The sequence below is a fragment of the Pimephales promelas genome, chromosome 7, assembly GCF_988280905.1.
Source record: "Pimephales promelas chromosome 7, fPimPro1.hap1.1, whole genome shotgun sequence".
In the NCBI taxonomy this organism is placed as follows: domain Eukaryota; kingdom Metazoa; phylum Chordata; class Actinopteri; order Cypriniformes; family Leuciscidae; genus Pimephales; species Pimephales promelas.
In genome coordinates this window covers 22,188,138-22,203,691 of record NC_142775.1, presented here as the reverse complement: position 1 = coordinate 22,203,691, position 15,554 = coordinate 22,188,138, and the positions used below count along the sequence as shown (strand labels likewise).

Genomic DNA, 15,554 nt, shown 5'->3' with positions numbered 1-15,554 from the left:
ACACACTTATATATGTGGTTTATGGGGACTCTCCATAGGGGTAATGGTTTTTACACTGACTGTACAAACTGCATATTCAATACACCACACTAAACCTACCCATCACAGAAAACCTCTGGCATTTTTTTTTATAATAATAATAAAAAAACACTATTTAGATTTAGGATATAGAAAGAACACGTTTATATTGTAAAACCAATACACATTTGTGTCCTCATAAACCATATATAGCCTAAAACAACATGCACACACACTCACACACACATAGTAATAGGGATGCTTCACCAATAATCACACTTCTATTCTCACCAGCTCTGCAATTGCTGAAATGTATGTGTGAGTGTGTTCATTGGTATTCTGTGTGTATTCTGGGGTTGCACACATGTGAAATGAGCATCGATGCTGATCTGTTATGTGTCATGGCACAAACACACTTAATTTTTACATTTTCAAATGGAAATGAAGTGACTGCATTTGCAAAATTACTGCCAAGATGTTAAGCTACTGTTGCTGGCTGCCGGGGGATTTCTATGCGGTTGCTAAGGTGTTCTGGGAAGCTTTTAGCGTATTGTTATGCAGTTGCTAGGGTGTTGTCGCTGGTTTTTTAGGTCAAAGTCCCTTGATATTGCTTGGTGAAAACTGTATATCCGACCGAACACCTCATTGCCAACAACCCGCACGATTTGAGTAGGTAATTTGAGGTAAGGGTGAAGTATCTTTTATACATGTTTACTGGCCACTCCACCAACCAACAGTAATGAATTTCTCTTTTTTCTATCTTACTTGATCTCCCTCTTTCTCTCCTCAAACACAGCGATATCTTTCTACATGTGACACCTTGCAGAAGGAGCACTGCAGAAAAAAAGTGAAAAGGAGAGAAATGAGGCACCTCTCCCCCTCGCCCCGTGCCTCTCGCTTCAGAGCTATTTTTATCTGCCAGGATCCAATCTTAGCTCGAGGCATAGGGGACCCAGGCAACACGGAGTCCCCCGCCTTCCCTCTGTGCTATTCTTAGTATCAGCACACACTCCAAACCGCAGCCTGCTGCTATTCCTGTCTTTACAAGTTACACTCAAGGCTAGGAAAACGTGTGTGTGCGTGAGGGCACATGAGAGGGTTCTCGTGCACAGGCATACATGTGCATCCTGAAGATGAGGGGCGTAGCGGGCTGGGTGTCCAAGTCAGGGAAAGGACACACTTACTTAAAGAATGTGCCAAAAAAAGGAAAGATGCCAAAGACAGCAGATGGGGAACCATTTTGTACTCTGCTGGTTGTGGATGTGAGTTATGCAGAGTTACACACACATACCTCCAGTCTGTATATCACGGCTATTGAATTTATTGAGTAACTCTGCACTCTACATGCACAAAATCAAAATGGTCAACTGGGCTTGTGGAAGTAGTACATTTTTTTTTTTTTTGTGGCATTTTTATTCATATTTCAAATGTTGTTGTTTTTTTCGTAAGTGACTTGTTCACACCAACACAAATGTTCTGCCTGAAAGTGCAGATTTTCGCATGAGATTTGTCTGTTCAGAACAATGCATAAAAAATAACAGGCGGTCTGAAAGAACATGCTAATTTAGTCTCTGATTGTAGGTGATGCTTATAGACCTTAAAGGGGTCATAGACTGAATTATTTTATAATGTTTCCTGGGGTGCCCTTATAATGTTAGTATGATTTAACATCAAAAATCGTCATAATTTATAAATAAAAGGCATTTTTCCAAGCCTGATTTAAGGCTCTGATTTGAACGCTCTGTTGTAAAGGATGTCTGCTGTGAGACTTCAATGTAAACGCCCACTATACTGTGATTGGCTGACACGTTTGCATATGAAATGGCTAGCTTTACATGTGGAACTCTCTCTAAAACTTTTACTTTGCAGTGATGAACATTGAGCAGATGACAGATAGTCTGTTGATCACGTAGGAAATTACAGCCCTGCATGGCTTTTACCAAATAACAATACAAACACGATGCAAATACAGCAAGAGCATCTATGTACTGTACATTGTAACAGCATCATAATTTTGTGATGATTGATTTCAACGAATGTTGGCAAGTGCCCAGATAAACTCGTGATGTGTGATTTACAGCTTGGGTAATTGGAAAGGGTTCTTTGATCGCTTTCTTTATATAATTTAATCACAGTTTAAATAGGATTATTTTCATCCTACTAAGAGAAACGTTGTGAAGTTAATTGTTTAGTCACTGGCTTGATTTACTGTTGCATAAACGGTATTGGACGATATTTTGATACAGTGGGTGTGAATCTGTCACAAGTCTCCACTTTTTAGATCCTGTCATTTGCTGACCTTAGTTTCAATAAAATCAGATTTTGGAAAAGAAATAAAGTTTCGAGTTTTGAAACTTCCAAGGTATTTTTATAGTATAACAAACTCTTAACTGTCAAAGGATCAAGGAACATTTGAATTCTCATTCTATGACCTCTTTAAGCACTAGACTAGAGAAACAAGTGTGCAACCATCTTTAGAATATTGTCTTTGGACTTCAATTTTTGCGGTCGCAGTTGAGGAGTAATTAACTGGTGAAGGGATTTTAAAATGGGTCTATATAGACCTTATGTAGCCCCACCTCTTTTCAGCGCTGTGCTTGTTGTCTTTTGTCTTCCAGTCTGTATTTTCAAAGCGATCTTACATATTTATGAATGAATGGCTCGTTTAAAAATCTCCCCGGTCTACTGACATTTGTCAAGATCTGCTTTAAACATTACAATCCTCATGATAACTTTTGTTAACTTTACTTTAAGTAAATCCTCTTCAAAAGTTCAAGTTCAAAGACAGTATTCTAAAGATGGCTGCATGCTTGTTTCTCATGCGCATAAGGTCTATAGACAAGCAGAAATACAGCGGTTACCCAAGTTGCTATGGTACACGAAGCGACGCCGTGCAACTTTCTCTTTCTAATTGACATGAAGTCAAAAGGTCTTGAAACAGCCATTGAGATGTTTGTATTCGCTATGGTGTTAATCAAACAACACAAAATACAGGAGTAAAGAAACAAGAGAGGCAGTTCTACATCTGCTATTCACTGTTTAGCAAAATTGTCTGTTCATGAGTCACCTTAATATTTATCAGCAATGGAATAACATTTTCTATTGTAAGAAAAAAAAAATCTTCAATTTTTCTCTATAACAAATAGTCTCAAACTGCTCAAATTTGTCAAGATACCAAATTCTGCAATCAGAAGTCAGAGATCACATTATTAACTCAAATATTTCTCATCAAATTCCTCCAAGACCAGTTTATCTGAGATATATCGAAGTTTAAAGAATCGTTCACCCAAATAAGAAATTTGTATTATCCTTTACTCAATCTCTTATTCCAAACATGTATTACTCTGTCTTTTTCAGAAAGAAATTTTAATAAATATCCGTAACCAAACTGTGATGGTTACCACTGATTTACATTGTATTGAAAAATAAATAAATAAATCTATAAAAATTCTAAAACATTATCTTTTATATTCTGTATTAGACAAAGTCTTACAAGTTCGTAACAACACGAGGGTGAATAAATGATGACGATTACTATTTATACATCCCTATTTATAGCTCTATACTCTTATTATATAAAGTGTTTCTATTTTATGATAGAAATCTAAAGCAAAACTGAATAGCTGAGAATATGAACCATGTTCATACATGACGGTGACTGTATTATGTTTGTTCAATTGAATGATGCACTATTTATAGGACTCATATCAGCTCCATAGCACAACTATAAAATATTGATAGTCCAATCCGAGGCGATGTATCGACTCCTGACCTGTACTTTCGAGGTAATTGCCTCAGTCCCTCATGCACATGATTCAGGCTAAAAAAAGCTCTATTGTATGCACACACTCCTTGACCTTTATAGTCATATATGTAGAATCGAAGCATTGTCGCCCTTTGGCCCGAATACCGGCATGTGTGCTTGCAAGCATCACTCACGTCAGCTCCACTGCCCTCCCGCAGGTTATAGGTGAGATCGTGCTGAATTTCGCTGACAAATTTCTGGGCGTATTCAGGATAGAGGCGCAGCACCTCTCGCAGTCCTTTCAGGCTGATGTACTGCAGGTCACAATATGTCAGAGCTTTCACGTTTGCGTTGGTCTTGATCACCTGCTCTTTTGTCAGCGAGTCCGAGCCGATCAGGTCCCCTTTTCCTATTTGAGAAAAGCATATATAAATTAAATTGTTAGTGTATTTAATTTTAGTTAAACAAACTTATCCTTTGGATTAGAATATATTATGGCTGTATATTTGCCAAAAATTGTTTTTTTAGTTTTTTTTTTTTAATAATTATCTCATCTGTATTAATTGTAATCAATAGGTCAATATTGGAATAATATACTTCACCAAAAGGGTTATTAGGAACACCATACTAATACTGTGTTTGACCCACTTTAGACCTTCAGAACTGCCTAAATTCTATGTGATTCAACAAGGTGCTGAAAGGCTTCAATAGAAATGTTGGCCCCATATTGAAAGGATAGCATCTTGCAGTTGATGGAGATTTGTGGGATGCACATCCAGGGCACGAAGCTCCCGTTCCACCACATCCCAAAGAAACTCTATTGGGTTGAGATCTGGTGACTGTGGGGGACTTTTAGTACAGTGAACTCATTGTCATATTTAAGAAACCAATTTGAAATGATTCAAGCTTTGTGACATGGTGCATTATCCTGCTGGAAGTAGCCATCAGAGGACGAGTACATGGTGGCCATAAAGGGATGGACATGATCAGAAACAATGCTCAGGTAGGCCATGGCATTTAAACGATGCCCAATTGGCACTAAGGGGCCTAAAGTGTGCCAAGAAAACATCCCCCACACCATTACACCACCACCACCAGCCTGCACAGTGGTAACAAGGCATGATGGATCCATGTTCTCATTCTGTTTACTACCAAATTCTGACTCAACAGAAATCGAGACTCATTTGACCAGGCAACCTTTTTCCAGTCTTCAACTGTCTAATTTTGGTGAGCTAAGGGCCAAGGGCGTGGTGAGCTGAAACCTGCGTATGTCCCGAAGAACCGCAAACATCCAATAGGAATGGATGTTTCCGGCGCTGCCTTCTAAGCCTTGTCGTACCACATCAGCTTTGGTGGGCAGAGTGTATATGGCGGCGGGTCGGGCTGGTGCGAGCCTGCACACAATGGCTATTTTGCAGCCGTACTAAGCTGACCTGTTGAGGGACATAGACCAAGGCGAGGGTCCCTCGGTTGAGGATATTGCTGAGCTTCGCAGGGCCACAGACTTGTCCCTCTGGGTTACCAAGGAGACAGACCATGCCATCGGTCGCTCCATGACAGCTTTGGTAACCACGGAGAGACATCTGTGGCTCAACCTGTCTGGCATTAAAGAGAAGGACAGGGCTTTTCTGCTTGACGTGCCTGTTTCAGCTTCTGGTCTGTTTGGGGGAAGCTGTTAACGTTGTTGTTGACAGGTTTCATGATGTTAAGAAGCAGGGCAAAGCATTTAAACAATATCTCCCTCGCCATTCAAGGTCTAGGAGGGCGGCTGCCACAGCCGTCTTGCAGTTCCTCTCATTGCCAAGCACAGAAAGCGAGTGTTGCCTCTAGAGGTCCCCCTAATAAAACTTGGGACTCTGGACGTTGCTCTAGACTCTAGATGTCTAGACCTCCAGAGGCTCCATTCCGCTTGATGAGGGTTCCGTACAGATGCATTCATTCCCTATCAATTTGGAAGAAGCCTTGGTTCTTCTCCCAGGGTCCTAAATTGGGAGCGTTATGTCGCAGAGTATCTATTTCGACAGACACCTCCCTCACGGAGTCATGGACGGCTGCTTTGCGAGAGGTCATTTATAACATAATTGTTCATGTACTTTAATGTTTTAAATAGAATTACAATTACTGTAGGCTAATATTAGCCTATGTTGCAGGGCATTCAGTTACTTTTGAAAGGACAAAAATAAGATGTCAGTGTATTTTCAGAGTTTAACTTTGCCAGCTATAAAAAAAAAATCTAGAATTTGCTCACATTTTACCACTGATTTTTAGTGACATTTGATTAAATTTTTGATTAAAGTTATCCCGCCTTCCCCTCTCCCCTGCCGTGCCCTACCACACCCACTCCTCTCCCTTCTTTTCACAGCCATTCACACCCATTTCAGTTGCATTTTTCAAAAAGATTGAGAGCTAGACTTGTGCTGAAAGAGGGGGGTTTCATGACCCTTTGAACAGGCATTGTCATGTAGCGTTCACAAGTACGCAATCAAAGTTGCATATGCATCTTGCCAAAATATTGTGTAAATGTGTAGAGACAAGTAAACAAAAAAGCAAAAAAAATTAAATATTAAATTTAGATGCAAAAATTATTAACAAAAAAAAAGTTTATGTTCTAGGTTTGAAAATGAGACTCAGGAGGGGCACATAAGGCAGAATAGAGGCTTAAAAATATGTTCTAGTTTGGTGCAAAGGGACTGTGAAAGCAGTAACAAATTCTGAAGTGTGCTAAAGTGTCAAAGCAGGGCATTCTGGGAAGGCACACAGTGGAGGCAACTGAGTTCAGCAGCACTGGGAGAGAGATGGGTGGTGGACCATATGCACATCCTTCATCAAGTAAGCAGGTGTGGTAAAAATGCATCTGCCACATGTGTGTATGTGTATGTGTGCGTGTGTTGTTTCTACTGTCATGTTTACAAAAACTCAACATATCTCGTCTCTAAGATAACATGTCTGAGCCAAATTACAGCAAATTGTTATATATATATATATATATATATATATATATATATATATATATATATATATATATATCCCTCCTAACAAGAAATGTGGAAGCAAAATGGTTATACAAAAAAAAAAAAAATTACAAATATTTGCGCAATATTTTTTTTTTTATGGGTTCAAGGAAATACGATTATTCTACTCAACATTTAACCATCGAACATTAAATAAGAAAGTGTAAAAGCATTAACAAATTACTACTTTGTGTATTAGTGAATCATTCATGGGATATTTTGTGAAGTAAATCGGGAGCGCAGACCACAAATGCACAGTATATGTTGTCTTTTTCCATACTGTTACAGCAAAAAAAAAAAACTTTTTTACCGAATAACCTTTACGGTATTCTTCAGACGTCTGAAATTAAAACGAAGCGAATTCAGTCAAACTAGCTGATAAGGATTATTTGTAGAGTAACCATATGATTTGAAATTGATATTATTTGTTTTAGACTTTTTGAGTGGAAGTTCTCCAATCCGGAAGATGGATACAGCCGTGTTATATTATGTGTCCAAGATCTATACTATAATTATTATTGGTTGCTTTGGTCTCTTCAAGACCTCATTAGAGAGCCAAAAGCATGTATGAATAACAGGACCTGTCACTGATGGTAAATATTGCTTTTATTATAATTACTCTGCTTTAAAATGTCAGCTGGTAATGGGGTTAAAGTTGAAATTGTTTGAACTTTGGCCTCCATGTTATAACGCTTGACTAGCATGCATGGCAGCATTAAGGGATAGACTGTAACTGACGCCTCAACCCATAGAGTTCTTTGCATTAGGTAACACTGTTGTCAGTCATGTGACAGTAATCTCTTTCTTCAACTTTTTGCTTTCTCGTTTCCTTGTCTTTCTGATTCGGTCTCTCTTTCTCCTCACAGCCCTGACATACTGTAGTTCTGCAGTGCAATAACAAGTGTAATCTCATTGCGAGGTGACAGGAGTCTAGGTGGAGGAAGCCATTTCATATCACAACTTTAATTAAGACAATCACTCCCACTCCAACTGCAGCTCAGGGACGTCTGCGTGTATATATATATATATATATATATATTGGTCAGTTTCTGAGAATAAGTGTTTATTGCTGTCTGTAGTGACTAATCATTCGCTTGCGTTTCATGCTTCATTTTTTATCAGTCATTGCCAATTCTCTCTCTCTCTCTCGCCCACTCCACCCCACCCCCGCCCCCTCCCCCCGTGAATCCCCGGGTCAAGCTGTCAGATCGATAACGCCACAGGAAAGTGCCATTACTTTGCGTGTGTGCAGGTGGTGCAACATCAAACGCACATCCCCCAAACAGTCCCTTGATGACACTGAATGAATGTGCATTCATTCACAGCTCTGCATTTCCTCTTCCTTTAGAAGACAATAGTCTTTGAGTTCTATTTAAAACTTGGAATTTGGAATACAGTTTTATTATAAACTTAATGTGATGCATATTTTGTCAGTCATACATAAATGAAACTTATAATTATCATAAATTAAATTTTCTATTTCTATCTCTAATTGCTTGTTCCAAAACCAACAATGTAAATAATTAGGTTTTTATATTAATACATTTAATTTTTCACGATGAACAGATGTATGCTGATTCCAAATCGTTTGAATAAATGCAAATTTAAAAATCATTAATAATAAACAATTCCATGATTTTTTTAGAGCAGAAATCTTACCCGTTGCTCGTTTCACGACTGACAAATGTGCATCACATTAAGATTATTATTTAATGTTAAAACTGTAAATCAAATGGATGACAATTTTAATTACATAAGCAATTAAAATACATAAGTTTAAAATATAATATATCTTATGGTCTAATGGTCACTGTAATGAAACTGGAAGTGTGAGATATGTCATTATATGTCATACCCAATGGCATCATGTAAATCCTGTCTCTATAGGATGTTTTGGAACATAGTTCTAGTGCGCAGAGTGAAGGAAGTGTGTCTTGATGTGTTTATTCCGTCTTACTGCATGTTCCCTTGATTCAGTCCACATTATTTTCCATGTGTGTTGAGATCTATGGCTCTTGCCTTCATTTGTCAGCCTGTATTAATAGTCAAAGTACATTAATAAGGCATTAGCCATCAATTATTAAGTGTGTGAGAGAGAGAGATGGATGAGGCCTAGCAGCACGCCAATATTTGATTTGATCAGAGCAATAGAGTCCAGGCGTTTGGAGATAAAGAGAACCACACACACACACACACACACACAGGAACCTTTAGCTCAGCGAGAGCTCGGCTCATCGTTTATCGTGACCTTTTGAGAGCCTTTATTCCAGATTAACAACAGGGACTGTATGACAAAAGTTTATTTATGATGGGAAAACTGTAAACATCTGATTTTTTTTAGTTTTTGCCCTTTGAAGCAGCATTTAAGGCAACATGTAAATAAATGTTATATATAAATAATGCTTGCTATCGTCTACATGTAATCTAGTACAAATCATTACCCTTATTCAAATATGGTCCATGCTCAGACAAAAGAAGAAAAAATTTAATATAACAATACAGAAATGATGTGTTAATTGAAATACAGTCCTAATACCCTCAAAGGCAAACAAATGATATCTGAGACAGTGCTGCATTGATGAGGACAGGACAGCAATTGCCCATAACATTGGCCCTTACGGTCTGGTGCATCAGAGAAGATAATGATTATGAAAACAATTCTTGGATTATAAAGAAATAAAGGAGGTTCTCCTTGTGTGCATGTGTAAGAAAAACCCAAATATTAAGACTCGTACAGTAAATGATAGCAACAAACACTGTGCTAATCTAAAATATCTATTCATTTGACATTTATTTTTAACATTTGGCTTTGAAGGTATGGAGCCCCATACATGACACATGGGGAAAAAATGTATGTATATCGTGGCCACAATTTAACAATAAGTTCTCACAACTTACTAATACTTCAGCACGTTTTACTTATTTTTCCTCATTGTCAACGCATTCTCACCCCAAGGCGTCAACTTTGACCATGCTTCAATATTTGACGTTTTAGGCACCCTTTAGAGTCATTTACATGACGCAATCCTACGGCGTCATCTAACTGACTCTAATAACACAGTCTCATCCCAAAAAGTCATATAACTGACGTCTTGGGACGTCTTTTGAACATACGTAAATTTCCGCCTTTTTAGGGCCCCCTTAAACGTCGGTAGATGGCGATCCCGGGCCGTCATACAACTGACGCTTTACCTTTAACGTCAGTTAGGTGACGGGTTAGGTTTAGGGTTAGGTTTAGGTCTGGGGTAGAGTTAGGATCCCATAACCTCATTTACCGACGTTTAAGGGAGCCCTAAAAAGGCGAATATTGACGTATGGTCAAAAGACGTCCCAAAACGTCAGTTATATGACGTCTTGGGATGAAACCGGGTTGACTCTAAAGGAAAGCGTCAGTTAGACGACGCGGTTAGGTTTAGGTCTGAAAGGGCGCCTAAAGTGTCAGATATTGAAGCATGGTCAAATGCGGCAGTTAGGTGACGCCTTGGGGGTGAGAATGGGCTGTCATTGTAAGTAAATCGTGCACACAATATAATTCTTGGTCCCCTCATTTTACTAAATCATGGCCATGTTGTAAAAATTTGTTGCCTTGTTTTAGTTAAATCAAACTGTGGGAAAAAATTAGTTCAACATGGCTATAAATGACTAAAACGAGGGAACTAATTAAGTCGTATGATTAAGTTTGATAATTTTTTTTTTTTTTTGAGTGAACCATTTCCTTTAAAGCAAATAAAAGTGCATGTAAATATGTATTTTAGCAATCATTCACATTTAGGTGAGGAGCTTATTATGAAGAATCCTACTGCTATTGGCCGAAGGCAGTTTTGCCTGCTGTTATCATACTTGTAGAAGCTTCTCAGTAGGATTTTTGAAGGGCCTTTAAGCTACAGTATGTACATTTCTCATTAATACTTTTTACACCATTTAATTAAATTACCCATCAACAGAATCTATTTATGACAATGATTTCTATATTTAAAATAAAACCAAATATTTTCTTTCTTTCTTTCTTTTTCAATTTGCTTGTGTTTACATGTGTTTCTTTCCTATCATTTCTATTATGTGTTTTTATCTATGGGATTGAAGCGAATTGATTAGTGCTGCATGACATTGAAAGGTCCTATGTAAATTCAGCTCATAGTTACAAGGCAAGGATATCAGCAAAGGCATTTTATCACTGATGCAGGCTATGGATTGGTTGACTACAGAGAGCCATGTTTTTTTTTCTGTTTTCAATGCAGACATTATTTCACAATTTTAGCAATGTGTTACATTTATAAAACATGAGGCACAGATATTTTTTTGTTCATGAAATCATACAATTTTAATATAGACCGGGGCTAGTAGTCACACGGATATCACTGCATAAATGCTTCTCCAGCAGGCATTATCTTTGTTGGCTTCAAATTTATTCTAAGTTAATCTAATAAAAATTGATAGTTATAATAATAATAATAATCATATCTAAATGTATTATTATCAAATCCCTGCCAACACTGTATTAAATGAACTGTATATTTTAGCATTATTGAAAGTTTAAATGTTTAGCTTGTAGACGTCATATCAGGGTGCATTGTGTAATATCACTAGATTTGCCGAAGAAAGAAGACATTTACGCTGACGTTATTTCAGATTATTCTTATTTGTTATAAAAAAGTAACTTACAGGGTGGTTATTGCAGCAAACAGTAGGCTAAATGACACATACTGTAGGTTACAAAATCATCAATCCTCATGGTTTCACATCCGGGCTGCCTGCCCTCATTAAGCATTACAAAACCATAAAAAGCACTGACCTTTTCCAGTGCAGTGATATTCACACATTTCCAAAATTTAAACAAAAATACCTCTGTTAACTCACGTTTGACTCAAATTAAATTGGCTATACTAGATCTGCCTGCAGGTATGCATGTTATGCCGTAGTGTTCTGTTTTTTGTGTCAACATTTTCCTTCACATAAACTTTAAAGAACAGAGAGACTCGAGAGAATGTTGGTAATGCGAATGTAAGTGTGAAACTAGTGTCACGTGCATGGAATAGCAATCACAGACTCAAGTACATGTGAGCTGGATTTCTAATGTCTCTTATGGCATGAAAGCACAAGGTAACATCAGGATGCAGGCTTCATATTTCAACCCAACGCATTCTCACCCCAAGGCGTCACCTTTGACCATGCTTCAATATTTGACGTTTTAGGCGCCCTTTAGCGTCACTTACATGACGCGATCCTACGGCGTCATCTAACTGACGCTAAAGGAAAGCGTCAGTTAGAGGACGCGGTTAGGTTTAGGTGTGGGGTGGGGGTAGGGTACACGCGATCCTAGGGCGTCATCTAACTGACGCTAAAGGGCGCCTAAAGCGTCAGATATTGAAGCATGTCCAAATGCTTCCCAAGGCGTCAGTTAGGTGACGCCTTGGGAGTGAAAATGGGCTGTTCAACCAGCTAATTGGCGAAGGAAGCGAAGGAAGGTCAGTCAATTGCTCAAAAGCAACATATAGCTCATGGGGAAAAAAAGAGGAATTTGGGTAACACTTTAGAATATGGTTCCTTCGTTAATGAATAACTACACAAGATCCAACGAGTAACACAATATTAACTATCTAGTAAATATTATTAACTAACTAGATACTCTGATTAACGAACTAGTAAGTAATAGTGCACAGATGAAAGTGGTACTTCACTATTAACTGATCAATAACTATTATTTTTTAATGCTTCCCAGTGAAAAAGTTTATTAACAATCGTAACTACTATTAACTAAAAAGAAACACTGATTAACGAATTAGTAAGTAATAGCGCACAGATGAAAGTGGTAATCCTTCAATGGGAATTACTAATTATTTGGATCTGTATTCTAAAGTGAAGATCATTGGAACTAACTATTAGTATGTCATATTTCGGTGGCTGATAACTAGATCCAGTACTCACCATGACTAGTGATTCAATGCCAGTCCAGAGGAATGCTGGACAATTGGCCACAGGACAAGTAAGGTCCCGACAATTGCATTTAAAAATCCATTTCTTTAAAATTATTCAGTTGAAAAATAGACAGCATAGGCCAATTTAACAGCTTTCCCAAATAATAAGTCTGCTATGCTATTACATTTTGATAATGTAAACAACCTTGTGTATTTGTTTACAGTAGCAGTTAAAATGTTAATGTAGTGCTAGTCATTTGTTCTGCATTGGTTATTGATTAGTTTTGCATGAATTATGAAACTTTTTCAGTAGTTCTCCAGGAAGCATTACAAATAGTAGTTATTGAACAGTTAATAGTGAAATATATACCACCCAATTCACCCTTGTTGAAACAGATTTCTATTGAAATGAATTTATTCTGACTGAATACAGAATACATTTACAAAAACAGTAAATGTGACCGCACCTTTAGAAGGTACTAGTTGCCAAGGTAGGCAGCTCTCTAGATTTTGGAACTGAGCTTGTTTGTTTTGGCATGTCATGAAAGAAACTGTACTTATCCACATCATCAACAGTAGCAGAATCCAATGCATTTATAATGTATGCATTAATATGCATAACAAAGGAAGACACTTAATGAGAAAATGAAGCCAGTGCGCCGATTGTGCCTGTGTAAAGGGGGGAGGGGATAGTTACTGTTCAATAGACTTGAAAATTATATGGGAATTCTCCCTCGGAACAATGAGAGCTACAGATAGTGGGAGGGTGAGATCCGCTGAGCAAGTGAGTGTGTGTTTCTTTGATGAGGTGCTTTAAAAAAGTCATTATTTAGCTTATTTATAATATCTGAGTTGTGTCATAAATGATACAATGATATTTATGGATGATCTGTGTGCGTGTAGGCAGTTTTTATTGTATTGGCCTGTCTCAATCTCACAGAGGAAGCACAATTAATAGTGACAGGTAGGAGAAATATAAATGGGTTTTGAAATTGCTGTGAAATTATCATTTAAAAGCCAGCGTGCCTGACACCCAGAAATGTCTTTGCACTATAGCTGTAGTGTTACAAATGACATTGGAGTCTGAATGTAATTGTTATGTTTTAATTTCAAAGATTTTTATTAAATAAATATTTTTTTTTATTAAAATATGTGTATTTTTAGCGCCACTAGTGGCACCAAATGGAGTGGGGTGTCATCTATTAAAAACAAGCATTTCTTAAACACAACCAGAGCAAATTTCTGCGCAAATCTTTCATTATGTCATTATGTAAAAAGTCACAGGGGTCACAATGTTTTGTTTATTTGTTTCCTCATTGAGGCGGATTGTCTGTATATAGTAATGTTTGTGTGTAATCTCACCCAGTATAGCCAGCACAGTGTTGTCCTTAAGCACTTCCATGGAGCCCGAGCACACAAAGTATATGGCTTGCAGAGCATCCCCCTGGCGAATAAGGAATTCCCCAGGAGCACAGAAAGAAGTTTTGATGATGAGCGACAGAGAGCGCAGACACCCTCGACTGGCTGATTCAAACAGAGGCAGCTGCAGCAGCTCTTTATTCAGGTGCATGGCAATGTCAGCCCGCAGTTCATCTGGGAAGTCCTTCAGAAGCTGGAAAAGGACAAAGATATTTTAATTACACTTCTCATTCTTAAAAAGCATTTTTTTTTAATTTACGTTTGATTATCAAAAACACAACAGCAGAAAAGAAACTGTAGATCAGTCTTCTACTTGGACTTTGGATATTACATTGGATATCAAAGCAGAGAGAGTGGGTTATGAGTGTTTTGAATTGGACTCATTAAATCCATTGTGAGTGTAAGATGGAATCTCTTGTTTATGAGCACGGCAGATATGGATGAGATGGTGAACGAGAGTCGGGTGGAAAGAGAAAGTAAAGCAAATGATAAAAGAGATGAGAGATTGTGAAACAGAATGAGAGATAGTAAGAGAGCATGGTGAAGTGGAAAAGGAATAGAAAAGGATAATACACTCTAATCTTAGACAGATCCATCCAATCACATCATTAATATCAAGAAGCCCAAATCTGCAATGCGAATTGGAACCAACTGTTGCATAGAGAAGCTAAAAATTGCATAAAATATAATACTATGAGCATGATATTTAATTCCAAGTGTTTATTAGTCTTCCTATATTTTTAAATGCTACAGGTCAATGGAAGATCCAGCATTTCCTATTATTAAGCGTAACATTCACATATGCTGTGTCCGAAATCTCCACTCAAAACACTACTCCCTACCCCCTATTTTAGGGGGTAGGGGGTAGAGCACTATTTAGTGAGCTCACCAGCAAAATAGAAACACCACTTTCGAACACTACTCGATAATCTCTCAGCGCCGTTGATTACATCATCTGTCAGCAGGTGCCGAGCTGGCTCTGGGCTAAATAGATTTTTTTTTAAATAAATACATTACATTATATTGAGCTTATTTCTCCAAAATTTAAAAACTAAAAGTCATTTCTGGCCGTTTCTGTTATAATGCGCTACTCCACACATGATTATAACTTATTTTTACGATCAGCGCAATGCATGATTGTATATGGGCTTGGGTTAGTGACCATCGGTTGTACATTACTTTTCAAAATGCATTCTGGGGTACATTAAGTGGACTATATAGGGTATAATAATCATCACTATACATTCGGACACAGCAATAGTCTTAGAGAAATGATGAATGCAAAATGCATTCTCTGTAAATGTTAAAATTTTCTGCTGGAAGTCATGGAATATTGAATATAATTGTGCTTATTGCCTTGAAATGTATATTTATAGAAATGTATAGAAGAGGAGAAACTTCAGAAGAGGCACCTACCACAAATATAGTAAATTTCAAGGGCATCAT

General features: G+C 37.7%; 1 protein-coding gene across 1 annotated transcript in view; it reads right to left on the bottom strand.

Annotated features, from left to right (window-relative positions):
- kcnh3 (potassium voltage-gated channel, subfamily H (eag-related), member 3) overlaps positions 1 to 15,554 on the bottom strand; it is a 94,420-nt gene that overhangs the window by 8,682 nt on the left and 70,184 nt on the right. Inside the window, exons 10-11 of the mRNA XM_039682436.2 lie at positions 14,052 to 14,301; positions 3,958 to 4,172 (exon numbers count right to left, since the gene is read on the bottom strand). Of these exons, the coding sequence (XP_039538370.2) occupies positions 3,958 to 4,172; positions 14,052 to 14,301 (465 nt within the window). The remainder of the gene's footprint in view (positions 1 to 3,957; positions 4,173 to 14,051; positions 14,302 to 15,554) is intronic.